Source organism: Schistocerca nitens, chromosome 2, assembly GCF_023898315.1.
Source record: "Schistocerca nitens isolate TAMUIC-IGC-003100 chromosome 2, iqSchNite1.1, whole genome shotgun sequence".
NCBI lineage: Eukaryota > Metazoa > Arthropoda > Insecta > Orthoptera > Acrididae > Schistocerca > Schistocerca nitens.
This window is the reverse complement of record NC_064615.1, coordinates 427,879,399-427,903,466: the sequence shown is the minus strand read 5'-3', so window position 1 is coordinate 427,903,466 and position 24,068 is coordinate 427,879,399. Positions and strand designations below refer to the sequence as shown.

General features: G+C 44.7%; 1 protein-coding gene across 1 annotated transcript in view; it reads right to left on the bottom strand.

Annotated features, from left to right (window-relative positions):
* Positions 1–429: 429 nt before the first annotated feature.
* Positions 430–24,068, bottom strand: part of LOC126235064 (tubulin gamma-1 chain-like) — an 84,432-nt gene continuing 60,793 nt past the window's right edge. Inside the window, exons 9-10 of the mRNA XM_049943799.1 lie at positions 17,957–18,139; positions 430–708 (exon numbers count right to left, since the gene is read on the bottom strand). Of these exons, the coding sequence (XP_049799756.1) occupies positions 430–708; positions 17,957–18,139 (462 nt within the window). The remainder of the gene's footprint in view (positions 709–17,956; positions 18,140–24,068) is intronic.

Below are 24,068 nucleotides of genomic sequence, written 5' to 3'. Positions count from 1 at the left end.
AACTCATGTTGAGTATAACACTCATAAATACTTTGTATCACACAAAAATTTCTAATTTCAATGTTGGCAGAAAAAAGGTTGCATTTAGAATAGGGTGACTTTTTCAGTCGTCTGAAGCTTCGTAAGTTTTTTCAGAGGGCACTTATTTATGTTCTGTTGGCTAATAATGAAAGCTAGTAATTTGTAGCAGAGCATATCCAGAATTATGGTCATAACACTGAAACCCCACACCAGAGTGTACCCAATTGAATTGGGCTAGCATGAGAATTTTGAACAAAGATTTCACACAAGTCACATATCTGCTCTCCCTGACGTTCAGCATACGACACTACACCAAAGCGAATCAAGCACTGCTAGGACAGGAATTTTGTCTGAACATCTGACTGCTGCGATTTCCCCGCGCGCTCTCAGAAGGAGCGGCAGTCTCGCCTACTCGAACGCCTCGGCCCCGTCGTCGGCGCTCCGCTGCGCCTGCTGCGCCTGCTGCGCCTCCGCCTCGGCGCGCCGGCTCAGCTCCCGCTGCTGCCGCCACGTGGGATAGCCGGCCGCCGTCGCCTGCTGGTAGTCGGCGGCCAGGTCCTCCACCACTGCCCGCGCGTCGTCCAGCTCGTCCAGGTTCTCTTTGAAGATCTTCTCCTTACGGAACTGGTCCAGAAAAGCCTTCCGCTTCCGTAGCTTGTTGTACTGGTCAATTGTCCTTTCGAACAGCTGCAAAAACGGAGAACATCATGACTAAATTAGAAATACGTGTATAATAATAAAAATTATATACAATAATAAATACGTAGTAAAATGGTAGTCAAATGAGAGATATATAAGAACGAATTGAAGAATTTCTTTATCGGAAAAGTTTGAGCCTCTGTTCCTTTCAATCTGGGAAGAAACCAATTTATTTCAACTAAATACACACATTAGGAAAAGTTTTGCATCACCTCGGTTCCGAGAGTTCCGGAACCTGTACAGGATAATGGAATAGAGATGAACATAAACATCATTTCCACCCTTTTTATTGCTCATGTAAACCACGCATTGCATGTTGTACCACCATACAGCGAGACATTCAGAGGTGGTGGTCCCGATTGTTGTACACACTGGTACCTCTAATACCCAGTAGCAAGTCCTCTTGCATTGATGCATGCCTGTATTCGTCATGGCATACTATCCCCAAGCTCATCAAGGCACAGTTGGTACAGATTGTCCCACTCCCCAACGGCGATTCGGCGTAGATCTTTCAGAGTGGTCGGTAGGTCACGTCGTCGTTAAACAGCCCTTTTCAATCTATCCCAGGCATGTTCGATACGGTTCATGTCTGGAGGACATGCTGGCCACTCTAGTCGAGCAATGTCGTAATCCTGAAGGAAGACATTTACAAGATGTGCACGATGGGGGCACGAATTGTCGTCCATGAAGACGAATGTCTCGCTTACATGCTATCGATATGGTTGCACTATTGTACAGCCGTTACGGCGCCTTCCACGACCACCAGGGGCGTATGTCGGCCCCGCATAATACCAACCCAAAACAGCAGGGAACCTCCACCTTGCTGCACTCGATGGACAGTGTGCCTAATGCGTTCAGCCTGGCGGGATTGCCTCCAAACACGTCTCCGACGACTGTCTGGTTGAAGGCATATGCGACACTCATCGGTGAAAGGAACGTGATGCCAATCCTGAGCGGTCCATTCGGCATGTTGTTGGGCCCATCTGTACCACGCTGCATGGTGCCATGTTTGCAAAGATGGACCTCGTCATGGGCGTGGGAAGTGAAGTTCCTCATCATGCAGCCTATTGCGCAAAGTTTGAGTCATAACACGACGTCCTGTGGCTGCACGAAAAGCATTATTCAACATGGTGGCATTGGTGTCAGGGTTCCTCCGAGCCATAATCAGTAGGTAGCGGTCATCCACTGCTGTAGTAGCCCTTGGGCGGCCTTAGCGAGGCATGTCATCGACAGGTCCTGTCTCTCTGTATCTCCTCCATGTCCGAACAACACCGCTTTGGTTCACTCCGAGACGCCTGGCCACTTCCCTTGTTGAGAGCCCTTCCTGGCACAAACTAACAATGCACACGCGATCAAACCACGGTACTGACTGTCTGGGCATGGTTGAACTACAGAGGACAGAAGCCGTGTAACTCCTTACTGACGGAATGGCTGGAACTGATCGGCTGTCGGACCCCCTCCGTCTAATACGCGCTGCTCATGCATGGTTGTTTAAATCTTTGGCGGTTTTAGTGACGTCTCTGAACAGTAAAAGTGACTGTGCCTATGATACAATACGCACAGTCAACGTCTATCTTCAGGAGTTCTGGGAACCGAGGTGATGCAAAACTTTTTTTAATGTGTGTAATTTACAAACTTCACACAGCAGTAGTACTGTTTCTTTGTAGTGTGTGATTCCACTGCAGGCGTGCGAGTCCTTCTATGCGACGATATTTAGGCAACTTAGGCGTCAGTGACGACAAGGATATCGGGCTTAGTAGGATTTGAGCTAGCCGATCTTTGCTGGGCCTGAGCAAAATACCTAGTCTGCAGGTCTCACGGAACAAAATTCTCTATTTCGGTATCAGTGTCTGTTGAACAGATTGGACAAGCGGTTACTCTCTAAATTGAGCACGAATCCGAACGTTTAACTCGCAGGTGAAAGTTGCTGATCGTGCGTGTAGGTCAGTCTTAGTGGCAGACGCAGCGGCTAGTCACTGGAAACGCATGCTGGCGTAACACGTTTTTAGCAACAGTCATAGGTCTTCTGGTTATCAAAATATTCAATGTCTAAGTGGTACGTCGTAGGGTATGATTCGTCCTCGTGTACGGCGGTTGCAGCGGTAGGTTAACAGAGTCCGTTCGAAACATTATATGCGTGCAGCATTCCTAGTCGTTGGGCACGTAAGTGGTTGGCGAACCGTGTCTGGAGGCTGGAGGGGGTGGGGGGTGGCGGGAGGGAGGTAGTATGAAGACGCAGTGATTCACCGTAGTCCGCAGTTGAGGTATCAAAATCTTGCTTATATGTCGTTCTTAGGCCCGGGAGAACGATCGGAAGGGCGGAAGATCAGTATTTGCCATCGGCATTTGAGCACAGCCTTCTGGGAACGGTGCCATCTCGCGACCATTCCGTTACTACCGGACTGGTAGCTAGTGCTTTTATGATTTGTATATCTGCGGCATCTATCCAGCTGGGAGAACAGTTCCCACTTAAATTGCCTGCCTCGATCGGTAGTTATGTGGAGCCGTCAGCCAAACCTAACTAGCCAAGTTGACGTGAAGGCAGAGGCTACGGTTTCTGCAGTAATGTTGTCCTCAGGTGTTGTCCCCGGCTAGCGCTGTAAGGACATGTAGCTGGCCGTTCGACGGAGAAAGCGGACCCAAATCGGCAAAATGTACATGGGCGAAACGAGAGGTTGCGTCTAGAAAATCACCCACTGGCGCGTACACGTGGCGGGACACGTTGCAACGCATGGAACTGAAGGCATGGCCGCGTCCACACTCGGTAGTCGCTCACCATATCTGGACTAACGAAGCGCTGTGACACGAGCCGGAAGGTGGGGCGGGCTCCAGGGGGACTTAGTGTGGACACTGACGAAGGCTTCTCTTCCGAAAGCGGACGAGAGAAAAGGGCGAGCTCTCCCTCGGGAGACGTTACATTATAGTCCGGCATCTTTCCCGGGAACGTCGACGAGTTGTAGCTCCAATGCGGACGTTGCATCGTCGACGAACCTTTGGTGCTCTTGGTCGTCCTTTTGAGCACGCACCAGTTCCGAAAAGTCAATAGGCCTCACTACATTGGTGACGTCTGAGGGACAGTCAGCTGACTGTGTGGCCCCTCCCGCCGGAGGTTCGAGTCCTACCTCGCACATTGGTGAGTGTGTTGTCCTTAGTATAAGTTTGTTTAATTACCGCGCGCAGCTACTATATTATCGATGTAAACTCTGAATGGTTGAACTGGCCAGGAGAGCAACTGACTCTATTCCTTTTGAATGCGTAGATCAGTGGTTTGTGATCCGTGTGTATCGTGTACGTCCTCGCTTTTGTTTGTGTACGGAAGTATTTAACTGCCTCACTCATGGCCAGGAGTTACAGGTCGTATGCACTCCACTTACACTGAGACGGCGACAGTTTACGGGAAAAATATGCGAGCGGTTGCCACGAATCTTCTGACCTTTGCTGCAGTACCGTGCCGACACTCGTTTCACTCGCTCCACTAACGCCAAAGGTGCATCCAGCTCAGAATGCGTGAGCAGTGTTCCGTTTGTTCTGCTGTTTTCCGCGGCCTCGAAAGAGGAGCACACGGTTTCCGTTCATTGCACCGGAGTGTAGCCTCGAACCAAGCGGTAGGGAAGTGTTGCATTCAATGGCTCTTGCAGTTCCGCCGGGCGGGTTAAGTGTCAGCGGCAACAGTTTAGCATGCCCAAAAACTGGAGTGACTCATTGACTGTCGTCGGTCGTGCTACCTGGAAGATTGCTTCGACCTTCTCAGTTGGTGGTAGGGAGCCTGTAGATGAAATATCATGGCCTAGGAACGTCACCTTAGGCCGTCTAAACACACACTTGGCCGCATTCAACACCATGCCAGATTGCTCTAGACACTTCAACACTTCTTGCAGATGTTCGTGATGTTGCTCCCTCGTGGCACAAAACACGAGTATGTCACCCAGGTATGCGAAGCAAAACGGGAGTCTTCGTAGAAGAAAGTGAATAAACCTCTGCCAGGTTTGTGCAGCATTCCGTAACCCAAATGTCACAAGTTCGTTCTCAAAGAGTCTAAATGCAGTGATTATCGCTGTCTTGGGAATGACCTCTTCTGCCACATGTATCTGTGGATATGCCTAGATCAGTCCTAAACACTGAATATTTTTGCGACGTGCACGCAAGAAAGGCACGGGGTATCGATCACGCAGAGTTCTTGCTTTGAGTGCGTGATAGTCGCCGCACGGACGCCAAGCTCCTTGTAACAAGGTGCAGCGCAGGCGACCACGGGTTACTTGGTGGTCAGATTACGCCCTCCTCAAGCACTGCATGGAATTCCGCTTTAGCGAAGGCCAAACGATCAGGTGCCAGTCTCCTGGGTCTACGAGATTCCAGTGGACCATCTGTAGTTTCAATACGGTGTGCCGTGTTGTGCGCCAGTTGCGTAACTGCTCCTGGTGGCTCAGTCAAGGTCGTATATTCGGCCAGTAGTGCAGCGTGGACCTCGTCAAATACCGACATTAGCTTGGCACTATGCACCGATTTGTCGCGTGGTGAAAATCCGCTGCGGTCACTCCGGTAACGCTGTCTACCAGTAGATAAAAGGTAGTACTGGGCCACAAGGTTAGCCCCTATAATAGACTCCGTAAAGGCGGCAACGGTAAAATACCATGTAAATGGACGCCGTAGTAGAAAAAAAAAGTCTGTGAAATCTTACCTAACTGCTAAGGTCATCAGTCCCTAAGCTTACACACTACTTTACCTAAATTATCCTAAGGACAAACACACACACCCATGCCCGAGGAAGGACTCGAACCTCCGCCGTAGTAGCAACTTAAACTCTAAGTTCCATACGCAGAGATGAATGAGTTGCTCGTATCATATAAAAGGAATGCAGTCAGCGGGTTACAGTGGTGGACTGAAGTCCTTGGCAGGATGCTAAAGTCTGGGCCAATGTATGTTAAATGCTTCTGATCGGACGTCTTAGCGCTCACAAACAAGCGCCGCGGCTTTGTTAGGCGGTCGCTTGCGCCTGTTACCGGCTGCCGCGGGTGTTTGGGTGCGAATACGGTGCTGTACATTCACCAACCCTAAGAAGGAAGGAAGGAATATTCGATTCAACGACCCGTCGACATCGAGGTCATTAGAAACGGAGCACAAGCTCAGGTTATGTCAAGAATGTGGAGGGAAATCATCCGTTCCCTTTCAGAGAAACCATCCCGGCACTGGTCTCGAGTGATTTAGGGTAATCACGGAAAACCTGAATCTGAGAATGAGATTTTCACTCTGCACCGGAGTGTGCGCTGATATGAAACTTCCTGGCAGATTAAAACTGTGTGCCGGACCTAGACTCGATCTCGGGACCTTTGCCTTTCGCGGGCAAGTGCTCTACCATCTGAGCTACCCAAGAACGACTCACGCCCCGTCGTCACAGCTTTACTTCTGCCAGTACCTCGCCTCCTACCTTCCAAACTTAACAGAAGCTCTCCTGAATCTGGATGGCTGGCGGCGGGTTTGAACCGTAATCCTCTCGATTATGAGTCCGATATGCTAACAAGGGAACCTCCCCATCGCACCCCCCTCAGATTTAGTTATAAGTTGGCACAGTGGATAGGCCTTGAAAAACCGAACACAGATCAATTGAGAAAACAGGAAGAAGTTGTGTGGAACTGTGAAAAAATAAGCAAAATATGCAAACTGAGTAGTTCATGGGAAGATAGGCAATATCAAGGACACAGGGACCACAGGAGCGCAGTGGTCTCGTGATAACGTGAGCAGTTGCGGAGCGAAAGGTCCTTGGTTCAAATCTTACATCGAGTGAAAACTTTAATTTTTTATTTTCAGTTTATGTGACAAACTCTTATGTTTTCATCACTTTTTTGGGAGTGATTATCACATCCACAAGAAAACCTAAATCGGGCAAGGTAGAAGAATCTTTTTACCCATTCGCCAAGTGTACAAGTTAGGTGGGTCGACAACATATTCCTGTCATGTGATGCACATGCCGTCACCAGTGTCGTATAGAATATACCAGATGTGTTTTCCTGTGGAGGAATCGGTTGACCTATGACCTTGCGATCAAATGTTTTCGGTTCCGATTGGAGAGGCACGTCCTTTCGTCTACTAATCGCACGGTTTTGCGATGCGGTCGCAAAACACAGACACTAAACTTATTACAGTTAACAGAGACGTCAATGAACGAACGGACAGATAATAACTATGCAAAAATAAAGAAAGTAAAATTTTCACTACAGGGAAGACTTGAACCAAGGACTTCTTTTTCTGCAGCTGCTCACGCTAACCACGGGACCACGGCACTGCTGAGCTCACGTCCTCCTAGATGTTGCCTATGTGTCCCATGGACTACTCAGTTTGTATATTTTGCTTATTTTTTCACAGTTCCACACAACTTCTTCCTGTTTTCTCAATTGATCTGTGTTCAGTTTATCAAGGCATATCCACTGTGCCAAGTTATAACTAAATCAGAGGGGGGTGCGATGGGGAGGTTCCCTTGTAAGCACTGCGCCACCTCGTTCGGTTCGCCGAAGCTGCGGTGGTACCAGCATAAAGGGAATTCCGTGTTCGACGACGCAACATTGGTTCATGATAGGCTTCTAGATCTCCAGCGATTACGTCTTCTACCATTCCAAGCGCCGCACTGAGACAGTAGCGCGCCGATCTGTGTACACAGCTTTTCTACTTTTGCCCCCAACGAGTCGAATTCCGTGCGCTCGACTGTTGGTGCTGCTGTTGCTCTATTGCATCGCACTATCAGTGCACTAACTTGTGCGTATGCGATGACCTCTTGAATCTGATCTGCCATCACCGCCGACGCGTCCAACGGCATTTCCGTCTGCGACGACACGATCGTTTTGGCTTGACGCGTAGGTTATCGGCTGCTCTACAATGTGCGTAGCAAGTTGTCAGCAAAGGTAATTGTATCGACTTAGCTCCGCAGATGACGCAGATATTGCGACGGCTTACGATCAACCGATATCTTCCTGCGTCAGCGCCTGTCTGCTCTGCTTTTCGTGCGGCACAGCGACTCTCAGGATTAATTCCGATCTGAGCTTTTCGTACGAATTTTTGTGCTATGTATCTGTGACCACGTCTTGTACCTCTGCAGCACAGCGACGGTCAAGCTGGCTCACAACGGGGATGAATTTTGTCGAGTCGGCCGTAATTACTGTGTAGCTAAACGGGCTTCGACTGGAGGGAATCATAAGGTCTGGCTGTTCGGCCAAAACGGAGGTGAATGGTCCACTGGTTAGCGCCTCTGTCTCTGCATGATACACTACTGGTCATTAAAATTTCTACACTAAGAAGAAATGCATATGATAACCGGGTATTCATTGGACAAATATATTATACTAGAACTGACATGTGATTACATTTACACGCAGTTTGGGTGCATAGATCCTGAGAAATCAGTACCCAGAACAACCACCTCTGGCCGTAATAACGGCCTTGATACGCCTGGGCATTGAGTCAAACAGAGCTTCGATGGCGTGTACAGGTACAGTTGCCCATGCAGCTTCAACACGATACCACAGTTCATCAAGAGTAGTGACTGGCGTATTGTGACGAGCCAGTTGCTCGGCCACCATTGACCAGACGTTTTCAATTGGTGAGAGATCTGGAGAATGTGCTGGCCAGGGCAGCAGTCGAACATTTTCTGTATCCAGAAAGGCCCGAACAGGACCTGCAACATGCGGTCGTGCATTATCCTGCTGAAATATAATGTCCACTGTTCAAAGTGCCGTCAATGCGATCAAGAGGTGACCGAGACGTGTAACCAATGCCACCCCACGTCATCTGTTTACAGAACCTGGAGTCATCCGAAAAAATGACGTTTTGCCATTCGTGCACCCAGGTTCGTCGTTGAGTACACTATCGCAGGCGCTCCTGTCTGTGATGCAGCGTCAAGGGCAACCGCAGCCATAGTCTCCAAGCTGATAGTCCATGCTGCTGCAAACGTCGTCGAACAGTTCGTGCAGATAGTTTTTGTCTTGCAAACGGCCCCATCTGTTGACTCAGGGATCGAGGCGTGGCTGCGCGATCCGTTACAGCCATGCGGATAAGATGATCGTCATCTCCACTGCTAGTGTTACGAGTCCGTTGGGATCCAGCACGGCGTTCCGTCTTACCCTTCTGAACCCACGGATTCCATATTCTGCTAACAGTCACTGGATCTCGATCAACGCGAGCAGCAATGTCGCGATACGATAAACAGCAATCGCGATAGGCTAGTATCCGACCTTTATCAAAGTCGGAAACGTGATGGTACACATTTCTCCTCTTTACACGAGGCATCACAACAACGTTTCACCAGGCAACGCCGGTCAACTGCTGTTTGTGTATGAGAAACCGGTTGGAAACTGAGTCTGGAGGTTTCAAGAAAAAAAAATTTTATTTTGGTAAAGGTGTCGGGGTTGAACAGATTGGACAAGCGGTTACTCTCTAATCTGAGAACGTATCCGAACGTTCAATTCGCAGGTGAAATGTTCTGGCCGTTCGTGTAGCTCAGTAAGAAGCGAAACAGACACTGTATCCCTAAGAGACTGTTACCCAACGAAACATAAAATAAATGAAATAAACAAAATCATACAAAGTTTCATATGTCGACGAATAAACAATACAGAACAGCGTAAAACGTGTTTAAAAACAGCGCTCCTGGCGGTTGGAGCGGAAGCTGTTTGACATCTGCGACTCATTTGATAACACAGACCACACACACAGCACTGCACCACCATACACAACAACATCGTCGGTTGGCACGATCTTCGTAGCAGACGCTACAAGGAGAACACAACACCCACTCAACGAGTAGAGAAAGTCCCCTAATCGACCGGGAATCGAAGTCTCCAACTCGACCGGGAATCGAACCTGGGCCTCTTCATTTAGAAATCCACTGCGCTGACTCCACACCAATCGAGGCACTGATGACACTACTAAAAATGTTTAAAAAGGCAGTTGAAAATAAATCGCCAATACTGTTGTGTTTTCGGGGACCCCTGTAATACAATGTATTTTTACCGATGAGCAGGTGGGACTTAATAGAACAGATCAGTTATCTTTTATGTATGAAACAGTGCAGTAAATTACATACTATCTTTCCATTCCTGTAACTGTATAGATTGAGCAAGTGAATCTTCCTGCTACAAATATCTTTTAATTCATCATGATATTGGCTTGACGAATAGCTGGCAAGGTTCTACAACCCTTCAGTGTGTTCACAGCTTCAGAGCTGCGAAAGAGTTTCAATGGGTCAGTTCTACTCTGTAATAAAAATACAGCTTTGTTCTATTAGAACAACAAATTTGATTACTGTTGATCAGTTGATAACAATGTTATGGAAACATAATAGCCATTACTTTATGATATGCTTGGGGCTACTCATTAAGATTAAAATAGATTACAAGTATATTTAATCTATCTTTAAAACATTAAAAGATAGTTAATGTGAAATTCACAACCTTTTACGAAATAACGATGCAAATACGACATTAAGTGCGCAATAAAAATACATTTTTCTGTACTAAAATACGTGGATTCATGATTGCTGCAAAATTCTCCTTAAAGTTCAGGAAAAGGAAACAGACTTGTCATTACAATCCTGGCCCTAATAGTAGCTATCATCAGACCAAGATAAAATCTAAAGAACTGAATCTGTCACTGGATATTCCAGAAAGCATCAACAAGAGCCGAAGAAAATAACCTCTCTCTGCAATATTTTGCATCATCGAAATAATCGAAGAAAAAACTTCTGTCCTTCCTTCTAAGACAAAATGACGATTCATTATCAGACACTAATTCCAATGCCTTGTTAATGCAGCTGTCCTTCTCTGTCTGTCGTCATATTTGCTAGATGGTAATCATTAGCACAGTTCACTACTCTGATAATCTTTCTGTAATATAATAGTACATGTTCTTGGTCTGCTTTTTGATTTTTTTTTTCGTCCGGCATTTTCCTTCTAAGATGTTCCTTCTAAGACTTTTATGAAACTGTTATGTCGAATTACATATCCAATTAATTTAGATTTCTTCTCTGGTTCATATTAATGCTCTTTTGTCTTCAGTTTCTTTCAATATTTGTTTGTAGTATTTTCTTTGACTCTAAGATGTTTTTGGACTCTTCTCCATATCACATATATCTAGCCTCTAATTGTTTTTTTTTTCATGTTCGCCCAGAATCAGCTCCTCACAACGGTAACTTAAAATGCTCCAGACATATACCTCGAAGAACTTCTTTCTTGTTTCTATATTAAGTGGCTGATTATTAATACATTCCCCTTGTTTGTAAAGATTTCTTTGGTTATTGCAATTATTCATTTACTATCCATTATACATTTGCTGTCATCAGCTATGTAACTGCATTAGTGCTGTATTTCTCATCTTAATGTTTGCCCTTACTTGTCTGTTCGATTTATCTATCACCATTATTTTTTGTCTTGCTCGTATTTATTTTCAGTTTATTGCTACCTAAGGCTACGTCAGAAATCAGTCATTCTGACAAGACACTTAAGGCAATATGAAATGTAGTGAAACGAGAGACAGGACAGCCGGCCAAACAAATGGAAAAAATTGCTATTGATTTAAATGGAAGGGTACAAAATGATGAGTCACAGGTAGCAGATGCGTTTAATAATCATTACTTAAAAACAGCAGAAAAGACAGGAACAAACAGTTCAAGAGAAAAAACACAGAAATATAATGAAAAAACAACTCTAATAAAATTCCATCATATTTAGGTATGACTGACTTGTCCCACTGAAATTAAGAAAATTATGTATTCTCTTCAAAATAAAAGCGACAAACCTGTTATGCTGCCATAGCAGGCAAAGAGATAAGACTTCAACGTGGTATACCCCAAGTGGAGAATAAGGGGTTAGAGGAGTCGTCACCGGCTTACCGCTGTACTTCAGCGAAAAAAAGAACAACATCTCTTGCTGACCAAACAGAACTTAGCCGAAGAACATCTAGAGGCACCTCTCGATCTCAACAATCGAATTTTAATTTTGTGATCGTATACTAAAGATCACCTCTACTCATAATTTCAGCTTGTAAAATTTGAATTATGGAACAAACACTAAAATCGCAACTACCCCACGCCAAGGGCACATGTCCAGTCGTTCCCGATCATCGGATACTGGGGGATCGGGAACATGATGCAGAGAACGCTCAGAGCTTTTCAAAATACCTTCTCTAAAAATGAAACAACATTTTTATCACTATGTAGGTAGCCTGTTTGTATGTTGGCAGCGCTATAGACTGTCAATATCGCTGACAACGCTATGCACCCTCGGCACCAGATTGGTTGGATGGACTATCAGTGGCCGGCCGCGGTGGTCTAGTGGTTCTAGGCGCGCAGTCCGGAACCGCGGGACTGCTACGGTCGCAGGTTCGAATCCTGCCTTGGGCATGGATGTGTGTGATGTCCGTAGGTTAGTTAGGTTTAAGTAGTTCTAAGTTCTAGGGGACTGATGACCACAGATGTTAAGTCCCATAGTGCTCAGAGCCATTTGAACCATTTTGACTATCAGTGAGCGAGTGGATAGGGAAGTGTACGGACATGATATTCTTAGTGGAGACTCTGTGTTGGTAGGACATGCATTGCGAAATGAGGATGGATGTTGTTGATAATGTTTGGGTAGTGTAATTATTGACAACTGCACTATGTGATCAAAAGTATCCGGACACGTGGCTGAAAATGACTTACAAGTTCTTGGTGCCCTTCATTGGTAACGCTGGAATTCAGTATGGTGTTGGCTCACCCTTAGCTTTGATGACAGCTTCCACTCTCGGAGACATACGTTCAGCCAGTTGCTGGAAGGTTTCTTGGGGAATGGCAGCCCATTCTTCACGGAGTGCTGCACTGAGGAGATGTATTGATGTCGGTCGGTGAGGCCTGTCACGAAGTCGGCGTTCCAAAGCATCCCAAAAGTTTTCTATGGGGTGTAGGTCAGGACTCTGTGCAGGCCAGTCCATTACAGGGATGTTATTGTTGTGTATCCACTCTGCCAAAGGCCGCGCAATATGAACAGGTGATCGATTGTATTGGAAGATGCAATCAGCATTCCCGAATTTCTCTTCAACAGTGGGAAGCAAGAAGGTGCTTAAAACATCAATGTAGGCCTATGCTGTGGTAGTGTCACGCAAAACAACAAGGGGTAACCCCCCCTCCATTGAAAACACGACTACACCATAACACCACCGCTTCCAAATTTTACTGTTGGCGCTACACACGCTGGCAGATGACGTTCACCGGGCATTCACTATACCCACACCCTGCCGTCGGATCGCCACAGAGTGTACCGTGATTCGTCACTCCACATGAAGTTTTCCACTGTTCAGTCGTCTAATGTTTACGCTCCTTCCACCAAGCGAGGCGTCGTTTGGCACCCGCTAGGTCTTCAAGAAGATTTTGACACAAGTAATGTTCAGAGACGCTGTTCAACTCCAGTATAATGAATATTGTTTTAGAGATGTTGCTGAAAATGTAGTACTTTTACACTAACACACAACTGGCGTTTGCGAGCTAATTGTTGTCTAACACGCTCAAAACAACCAGATGCTTCACGAAGACTGGCTGTAGCCATAGCCAAACGGGTAACCACGTCTTCTGAAGTGTCTGTTGGTGCCTCGTACGGAAAACGCTTCATCTCCCCTATAAAATGAAATCCGTAAGAGTGATGTCGCCAGACAGTGGTGGCCACGGTACTGAACCACCGCTCCCAATCCAAGAACAGAGGAAAACATCGTCTAAATGTTCTCTGACATCAACGGCAAAGTTTGGCAGGGCTCCGTCGTGCTGGAGCCATAATCTTTTGCCTGTCTTCTGGTGAGATATTCTCTATTTCCAGTAGTACTTCAAGGAGAAACACAGCAATTTCCTCCACCAAGTGTGTCAGACAGAAGACACGACCCCATCACATGGGCGTCAACAGTACCAACCCACACATACATGGCAAATAGTTGCTGGTGGTAGGGTACACGAATCGCCTTAGGATTCTACTACTACGAAACGCGATTAGAAAGCCTGTTGGATATTTCTTCTCTTGTGAAGGCAACCTCATCAGTAAACAAAACTCACGTTTGGAAGTCAGGAACATTTACAGTTTGATGTAGATACCATTGGTAGAATTGGTAGAATTGCACACGCTGATAAAAGTCATCAGCTGACAGATCTTGTTCCTTCTGATACTCGAATGGATGCATGGCCGCCTCTTATGGGATTTGCATGGATTGGCGTTGGAGGTACTTAGTTCCTTGGCTATGGATCGTTTGCTGGTCCTGGGGTGGTTCTCAGTTCGCTGTAACAAATATTCCTGAAACTGAACAGCTCGCACGCGGTTCGGTCTTCCAATTTCCCGTCGGTCTGCTCTAATGGATCATACTTCACAAACACGCTCATCAATTTTTTTTAAATGTGGCATGATATGCTAATCTCCTCCCTGGAAACAATAATGCACACAGGCGCCTTGCTACTCGCCTTAAAAGATATGCACGTCAGCTAAATCGGCTAGGGTGTTAATCGGCCATCAAGAGTGTATAAAGATCAGTAGAAACTTTCATCTAAACACAACGTAATATAAATGATAACGTAATTGTTTATCCAGGAACGTGGACACTGCTAGCAGTAAGGAAAACTTATCCTTCCTATCAAAAACGTGTAATTGTGTTGCAAACCGGATTCCAGTTCCAATGCGTTGCTAATTATAGTAGGAGGGGTAGGAGACATCCTGGCTAGCGACTTCAGAGTGTGAAAGATGACTTCGAGAAAAAAGGTGCAACAACAGCACACACTCGTGTATGGTTCGTGGAAGTTTTTGCAGCGCCATCGCCAGCCCTGGGTCAACACAGCCATCAGCCGTTTAAACAAAACGTTGATTCCACTGCTTTTGACTGAAACAAAATGTTATATCCATGCTATATCTGTTGCTGCAATTTGGAGATGGGGGGGGGGGGGGGGGTACACAAATCATGCTCTGCGTCTGAATAGGAGGGTGAATGACAGACTAGACCGGTATAAAGTTCATGGAAATAAACAATGTAGCACCTTACACCTTACAGTTTCAGGATAATCTTGCACAAAGTGTAAGGGGAGCGGAATCATATAAGGCAAAAACCCCTTCATTGCTGGAGTCAGAGTGGCACTTTTTTAAGTGAGAGTGAGGCTATAGACAGACAGTATTGAGAGAAATTAGAACAGAATGGGACCGTAAAATATTTAACAGTTTTTGGAGAAGTAATATTATTTCGATTCATCAGAACATTAGTGCGCTCAGTAATAAGCTAGATGATGTTCTTGTTTGACTACAAGATGTGGAAAACCCTCAAGTGGCAGGCGTTCTATACCTCATCATTTTAGTGCAGAATTAACATGGAAAACGGAGATGTTGCAACATATATAAAAGTACGGCACAAAATCAGAAATATTTAAACAATTTTCTTGAAATCGGAACCTAGAAACATGTGCTTGCGAGTTGTTACTGCAGAATCCTTCTCTTGTAATTGTAACAGTCTACAGATCGCCTTAAGGAAACTTTGAACTTCTTATGAGAAACGTGGATACATTATTGAGCTACCTACGAGACAAGAAGAAACAGGTAGTAGTTTGTGGAAATCTAAATGTAGATTTCTTAAAAGATACAGGCAGGAAAAATGAAGTGGAATCATTAATTGGCTGTTTCACTCTGATTTAAATGTTAACTTTTCCAACTTACGTCCAGCATGAGAGCAGGACATTGATTGATAACATTTTTATAGGCTGTGCTCAGGCTGAATGTGTATCCAATTGTTAATGGGCTCCCTGATCACCAATCACAAAAAATGGAAATAAACGATGTAGAATCCTACAGCTCTGAGGTATATTCATACAAAGCAGCGACACTTACTAAAGGGAACAAAGTATAATTTTTTAAAATATAAGTTAAAAGAGCTAGTACCAGGTGAGGTATACATAGAAAGATGATCTAATGTGAAATTCAGTATATTCCACAGTAAATTTGTGTCAATATATGAAAGTAGCTTTTCCAGAAATTTATCCAGGAAATCTTTCTAAACATAGAAGCAGAAATAGAAATAAATGGCTCAGTTGAAGAAGCAAGAGAATATATTGAAAATGTCGTTTCATAAAACTTTAAGCATCTACAAGTAGTACCAACATCCTTCACTGAAATTAATAGAACTACCAAATTCTTTAAAAAGGCACATATGATGTTGATGCAATTTCAAACATAATTCTGAAAAATTTGCTCTAACTTAGTCATTTCCTTAGCGATGAATCTAACGCACCGGTAGCACAAGGAATTTTTCAAAACAAATTGAAATATGCAATTGTTAAAGGTATTTATAAGAAAAGTGAGAAGAGAGACTTAAATAATTATCGTCCAGTATTCTTACTGATCACTTTTTACAAAATATTCAAAATGGTAATGTCCTCAAGGAGAGCTTCACATTCAAATAGAAACAATTTACTTATCACAGTTTGGATTCCAGAAGAGTTGCTCGACTGAAAATGTTATTTATAAATTCACTCACCAAATATCACAAGCTTTTAATAATAAAATCTCGCCAATTGGTATGTTTTGTATGTTTCCAAGGCGTTTGTCTGTGTACAACATGTTAAGGAGCTGTTGGTATACGCTCAACTGTTTGGAATCATACTTAAGAAGCAGAATGCAAGGAATTTTGCTGTCTAATTCAAAAAATGTTGAAAGAAGAGATAATTTTAGCGACTGGGGAGATATCACGAACGGAGTCACTTAAGATTTAATTTTGGGTACACTCCTATTCCTTATATATGCGAATGACTTTACATTAACATTCATCACGCATATTTGGTACTTCTTGCAGATGATACTCGCGTTATAATAAATCGCATTAGAGAGAAAGCAACAGAAGGGCCTGTTAATGATGTCTTCCAAAGGGTTATTAAGCCTCTCTTAAAAACTGAACTCTTCCTGAATTGAGAGAAAACGCACTGTATTCAGTTTTATATAAGAAATAGAGACATATCAATTACTGATGCAGCACACGAACAGGACTTAATAAATAGAGTAGAATGCTCCAGATTTTATGGTGTAGACGTTGATAAAATTTTAAACATTAAGGAGCGTATTATTAAGCTTTTCCAACAAGTAACTTCAGCTACTGTCACACTTCGTATAATTGCTAGTCTTGGTAACAAACGAATCAGTTTCCTGATATATTTCACTTATGACCACTGAATAATGTCTCATGAATAATTTTCTGGGGTAACTCACCTTTAGGAAGAAAATATGTTTGCACAGAAGGGAGCAGTAAGAACAATATGTAGGTATCTCTTCAAGAAGTTAGGGATTCTAACTGCACCGTCACAATACAGATATTCACTAATAAAATTCGACATAAAAAATCCATCACAATTTGAGAATAATAATAAAGTTTATACCTACATCACTAGAGGAGGAAATGAGCCTCCTTGTTTGTTATTGAAGCTGTCAGCGAGTCAGAAAAAAGTTCACTGAGCAGAAATGAAATATTTGATCATTTGGTCATTACCATAAAAGTTTGATAGGTAGTGATCCAAGTGTTAAATGCAACTTAAAACATCTATCCTGGACAACTGCTTTTAAACCATGGACGAATATTTATTTAAAAATTGGTAGCCTTTAAAAAGTAATAGTTTTTAAGTGTAACTGCATGATTACGACTAAAAAGTAATATGTTCGTTACGGAATAGGTATACATGAGTGTAAAATGAGTCGTTCCACATCATTTCGATAAAACAATTGTTGAAATTATCTATGGAACATGTAACTAAGTAAGTAACTAACGAAACGGTAAAAAAAACTGTGAACTTTGGCCTAAGGGATTACCAGCGTTAAACTTTTCAAAGGAACCCTAGCGGGGAAACGGTGGACCTGTTGTATTCAGTGAGATAGTTGAAGCGTTTATCTCTTCTAACAACTCTACAAATTTGTATACGCAGGACTACACCCTGTGTAGTCCACAACTTGGAAAGACTGCTATATCAGATTACGGTTGAGTACATGAAACCTGTTTTGCAACTTCATCAAGTTGATTTGTAATTTAGAATGGATCAACAACAATCCGGGTGAAACAGATCAATGGCTTACTTTCTGAACACAGTGATGAGAACGTGTCACAAACAGCATCCAGGTGAAGCGCGCCCTTTAGGAGAAGTCGCGCAAATCAAGTTGCAGAGCAGAAAGAGAGAGAGAGAGAGAGAGGGAGAGGGAGGGAGAGAGAGAGAGAGAGAGGTACGTACGCTGGCGATGCTGGTGTGGTTGGCGAGCATGAGCCCGCTGACGCGCGACGCCGGCGGCAGGTAGGGAGAGCGCCTGGCCAGCACCACCTGGATGCTGGCGGGGCCCCACGGGATGAAGCGCGCCAGCCGCCGCTCGCGGATGCGCGACAGCGATCGCTCCACCTCGCTGGGGTTGTCCGCCCCCTGCCAGAGCAAAGTGGCGTGTCGCAGTGTGGTAATACCAGCGCCATTCGTCTTATTTAATAGGAGGTGCGGCCCCAGAGGTGTTAACAACATTCAAACTGAGTGAGTGGCCTAAGCTCATCATACAAAATACCAGTTACAACCTTAAGAGAGCAGACTAATTGGTTCCGACAGCTGTAGATGGTGCAGAATTGGCACCAGAAAGTCATGCGACCCTCCGCCACTGATATAACAAATGGTAGTGAAGTTGGACCAGGAGGTTATAATCAAAGTGCAGCTACTCAGGGGTCCAGTGTGTGCTGTAATTATCATATGGTATCAAAGTTTAGTAGATATTCTGATGAGTTAGTGCAAAAATGATGCACACTGGAAAAAAATTAGTTCCAATTTTGGCCACCAGATGCAAATCTGGCGCTGTGCTGTACCTCGTAGATTCCGGTGGTCATTTGAATAAATTGTGTAAGCGCCCGTTAATGATATCAACATTATGCCCTTCTCGTTTGTGTGATATTTCCTGCCTATGTACCATTAATAATCCATTACATATGGAAACATTTCTATACGTCTTCCTTGCATTCACTGCACCAGATTTGCAACGGGTGGCTCTGAGCACTATGGGACTTAACTTTTGAGGTCATCAGTCCCCTATAACTTAGAAGTACGTAAACCTAAATAACCTAAGGACATCACACACACCCATGTCCGAGGCAGGATTCGAACCTGCGACCGTAGCGGTCGCGCGGTTCCAGACTGTAGCGCCTAGAACCGCTCGGCCACCCCGGCCTGTTTGCAACGGTTGGCCTCGCTGGGAACTTTTTTTGTTTTTCAGCGTAAATCCGTTCCGTTTTATCGCATTAGAATATATACCAAGTTTTGGTGGCATACGATAGTTACAGTTTACACTGAACCTTTGTGAGTAGCTGCACTTCAGTTATGACCAACCAGTACGTACGCGTATGTGCCACTAGGTTTTATTGAATCACGGCCTTAAGATGTGTCCTAGTAGAGGCATGACATATTAGTGAAAAGAACCTATAGTGTTTCGACTTACTCATGACTGCACTGTTAGTGATGTGGACTGATCTATTGGTGTATCAACTAGCACTGTCCAACGCGTCCTTAAGGAGTGGTGTACTACTCGCAGCCAAGTAACACGGTGTGAGATCACTGATCGTAAAAAGACTGACTGGCAGAGACGGGGAACGACGGTAAGGCCTTGTCAGTGACAGTCGGCTTCAAACCAGAAGAAAGAAGACATAACCAGAGAAAGAAGGTACACCACAACCATTTCCGTAATAGAAAATTTACTAACATGGCTTATATGGGAACTATTTCAGACAGCATAAATAGATTATTTACAAAACATTCAAATGACCATTGCGTTCACTACTAATAGTCTACCACAAACTAAACTGAGGCGCATGATTGGCAAGTGCAATAATGGGCGTTTAAATTCAGGTGTATATAAAATATCGTACCAAGAAATTGGAAATTTGTGGTAGAGACTATGGGACCAAACTCTGAGGTCATCAGTCCCTAGGCTTACACACTACTTAACCTAACTTAAACTAACTTGCGCTAAGGACTACACACACACCCATGCCCAAGGGAGGAATCGAACTTCCGACGGGGGGAGCCCTGCTAATGGTGACAAGACGCCTGAGACTGCACGGCTACCCCGCGCGGCCTATCGTACCAACACTGTGACAAGCTAAATGGGACAGACAGGAAGAAACCTTGCTTTGCAGTTTAAGGAAAATACATTAGGTGTGTCTCCCAGAAAATCACTGTTCGCTCAACATTTGACGCAGAACAAGCATTCAGATAATTTAACTGACGATAGTTAGAGAATTATTCATGACACAGCTAAGGGATTACTAGTAAACCCCCCTTCAGTAGATGGGAAGTTATGCACATTTTAAAAATAAACCACTATCGTTGTTGAATGAACTAAAAAAAATGGTTCAAATGGTTCTGAGCACTATGGGACTTAACATCTGTGGTCATCAGTCCCCTAGAACTTAGAACTACTTAAACCTAACTAACCTAAGGACATCACACACATCCATGCCCGAGGCAGGATTCGAACCTGCGACCGTAGCAGTCGCGCGGTTCCGGACTGCGCGCCTAGAACCGCTAGACCACCGCGGCCGGCTGTTGAATGAACTATTTGATTTTGGGCAAATATACTTCTTTGAACTTTCTGGCAATTTACCATAAGACTCCCTCTAAACTTTTGTAATAAGGAAATTAATAGCTTCATTCACTATCACTTATCATTTTACTCACTAATAATATTCAAGAAGCCGACCGCGGTGGTCTAGCGGTTCTGGCGCTGCAGTCCGGAACCGCGGGACTGCTACGGTCGCAGGTTCGAATCCTGCCTCGGGCATGGGTGTGTGTGATGTACTTAGGTTAGTTAGGTTTAAGTAGTTCTAAGTTCTAGGGGACTTATGACCTAAGATGTTGAGTCCCATAGTGCTCAGAGCCATTTGAACCATTTGCCATACTCAAGAATATTATTGCTGTACGTATTATCGCCCCATGGTTAGGCCCATGTATGGCCACTTAAATTTTCTCTTGCATGTATTCAGTGGCACCAGCGTGTAAAACGTGCATATGAGAGTTTGTAGTGAAGGTGATTCGTTTGTTGCGAGCAGATGGCGCTGAGGACGCTTGTCTGTGCACCTTTTATGTTGACTCTGCTGGCAGTAGCTGTGCCAAGTTTAAAGACGAACAGTATTAACAACATTCACTGTAGTGTACAGCCATGCCCCACCGACCCGTATTGAATAGCTTCTGCTGTGGTGTCACCGCTAGACACCACACTTGCTAGGTGGTAGCCTTTAAATCGGCCGCGGTCCGTTAGTATACGTCGGACCCCCGTGTCGCCACTATCAGTGATCGCAGACCGAGCGCCGCCACACGGCAGGTCTAGAGAGACTTCCTAGCACTCGCCCCAGTTGTACAGCCGACTTTGCTAGCGATGGTTCACTGACAAAATACGCTCTCATTTGCCGAGACGATAGTTAGCATAGCCTTCCGCTACGTTATTTGCTACGACCTAGCAAGGCGCCATTACCAGTTACTATTGATGCTGTAAAACATGTAGCGTCAAGAGCGATGTACAACAATTATGGATTAAAGTTAAGTATTCCAGAAGATACGTACGTTTTTTGCTAGTCTCAATTCCTTGTCCTGTTCCAGACCTCACGCCAGCCTGCGTGAGTTTAAACGCGTGCCTTTCGGCTTCCTTATAGTGGGTTGGCTGTCTTGCCAATCCACAACATCTGCCATTTAAACGCGGTCGCATTGTGGGCCTGTAGAAAGCTTCGTGAATGTATCGAAGGATTGCTGGCCAGGTCTCAGATAATCGGTGGTGTGTCGCTGCTTTCAACAGTGGTCTGTGGAATATTCCCACACCTGTAGGCCAGATTCTGGACGTCCGCCTGTTGCAGGCGCATAACAGGATCGATTCATTATGAGAGCACGGGTCGTCAGCAGAATATCATCCAGAGATAAAATCAGGCCACACGAAACACCTGCTGTGTCATCAGTGACCACTGTGGACCGTCTGCTTGCACGAGGATTAGGATCACTTGTGCCTCTGGGCAGGTTACCACTGACACCACAGCACCACCAAGCATGGCTACTCTGGTGTCGACTGGAGAGTGGAATGGTGCTCTGTTGTCTTCAGTGATGAGAGTGGGTTCTGTCCGTAAGCGAGTGATGGACGTACACGTGTATGATGTAGATCTGGTGAGTCACCTCTTCCAGACAGCATTCGCCCGCGACACACAGATCCCATCATAGGCTTCATGGTGCGGGGGCCCTCAGCACAGGATGCGATCACATTTGGTGTTTCTGCAGAGCAAAGTAATAATCAGTGCCCACTATATTGCAAAGGCTGTTATCACCGTGCTACAGCCATTTCTGCCAAAGGAAGGTGCAGCTGGAAGTCTTCATCAGGGCAATACACATACGGCTGCTGCAACGTAACGATCTCTTCGTGGTGTACAAAATTGCCCTGTCCAGCAACATCACCAAATCTCTCACCAGTTGGAACATGATGAAGTGGGAGCTTATTCGTTGTCTAGTGTCTGCAAGAACAATAGAACAATTGCCAACTTGCAACAAAGCGTAGAGGTGGGGTGGATACACTGTGTATCCACTGTGTCTGGACACCTTTTCCTGTGTCATGTTTGTTACATTTGGTCTGAATTTGTTATCATACACTCCTTCAATGACGATCTGCCTGACACCTCACTTCTCAATAAAATGACATTGTTCTTGAGGTTGTTGCATTTTTTTCCGCAAGAATAAACAAATTTGGTCACAGCGAGGATATACGAGAACTCATACACTCCTTCAATGACGATCTGCCTGACACCTCACTTCTCAATAAAATGACATTGTTCTTGAGGGTGTTGCATTTTTTTCCGCAAGAATAAACAAATTTGGTCACAGCGAGGATATACGAGAACTGTTGTCAGAGATAAGTGCTGGTCAGTCGTTAATTGATGTGCTATGTAGGGCATTCTCTTGTAGTCGTGCGCTGTGTGGCAGCATTTAACTTGTAAGAACATTGGTGTGTCCACTGTTATTTACTTTCCATCGCCGGTTCCCGAGCGTAAACATGACGGTGTTGCCATCTAGGACATGAGTTCAGTTCGCTTTTCTGGGTAAGTAATACAGAGACTAGAGAAATTATTATGGGCTGATTGTTATAATTACCTCAGTTACGAAGCCAGTTTTCTACATTTACTTTGCAGATCACTAAAAGCGCCTAACTTTCATGTTCACGGTCACTACACGATCGTTATATAGAAGACTGGAGAATACAAAGTTTGTGCTCGATTTTCTAAGGTAACTTCCGCGAGACAGCAAAATATTGCACAAAGTTCCGGTTCAACGATGTTTAGCATTACTATTACACTCGTCACTGACCAAGTCTGTAACAGTTTATCCTTAGCATATAACGAATGCCATCTGTTAACGTATCTTGACAAGGATCCCATACACATGAACAAATTGCAATATGATCCGTGCCAGTGTAATGAAAGCACCCCAGTGTCCAACCAATGAATGCTTTACCTGCAACTGAGCATACAGGTTGTTCCGAAATTCCCGTTACAGACTCATAGAACTTGTAAAGGGGACTGAGTGGATAATATTTTGAATTATAAACGTATCACTTCGTGCTACAAATCTCAAAACATGTTGCTAACGCGACCACTTGTACAAGTTCAAATGGTTCAAATGGCTCTGAGCACTATGCGACTTAACTACTTATGTCATCAGTCACCTAGAACTTAGAACTAATTAAACCTAACTAACCTAAGGACATCACACACATCCATGCCCGAGGCAGGATTCGAACCTGCGACCGTAGCGGTCACGCGGTTCCAGACTGAAGCGCCTAGAACCGCACGACCACAACGGCCGGCAAATTCATTCTTGTACAAATAATTTATCAGGTGTGACCCAGTAAATAACTTGTTCTACAATTCCACTCATTAATGACTAATGAAACAAAAAGGAAACATAATCAGTTTCTACAAACAGTGTTGTTTACAATACGGTTTCTTCCAATTCGGGTGTAGCACGTCTCTTCGGAACAAAACAGTCACGGCTGCTGACGATGAAGTTACGTCTTTTTCGAAGCTGTTGAGCAACTGTGGAGAAATGGGTATGTAATAGAATCGGACGTTGTGGATAATGACGAGCATCTCTTCCATGATTGTGAGCTTCGCCATTCAGAAGGATCATGTCGGTGTACTCTACAAACGTGTACTCAGCTATATTGCTCTAACACTTGTAGCGTCCCCACACGAAAGGACATGTGAAATTTTATAAACAACCATCAACAAGCCGGCCGCGGTGGCCGTGCGGTTCTGGCGCTGCTGTCCGGAACCGCGAGGCTGCTACG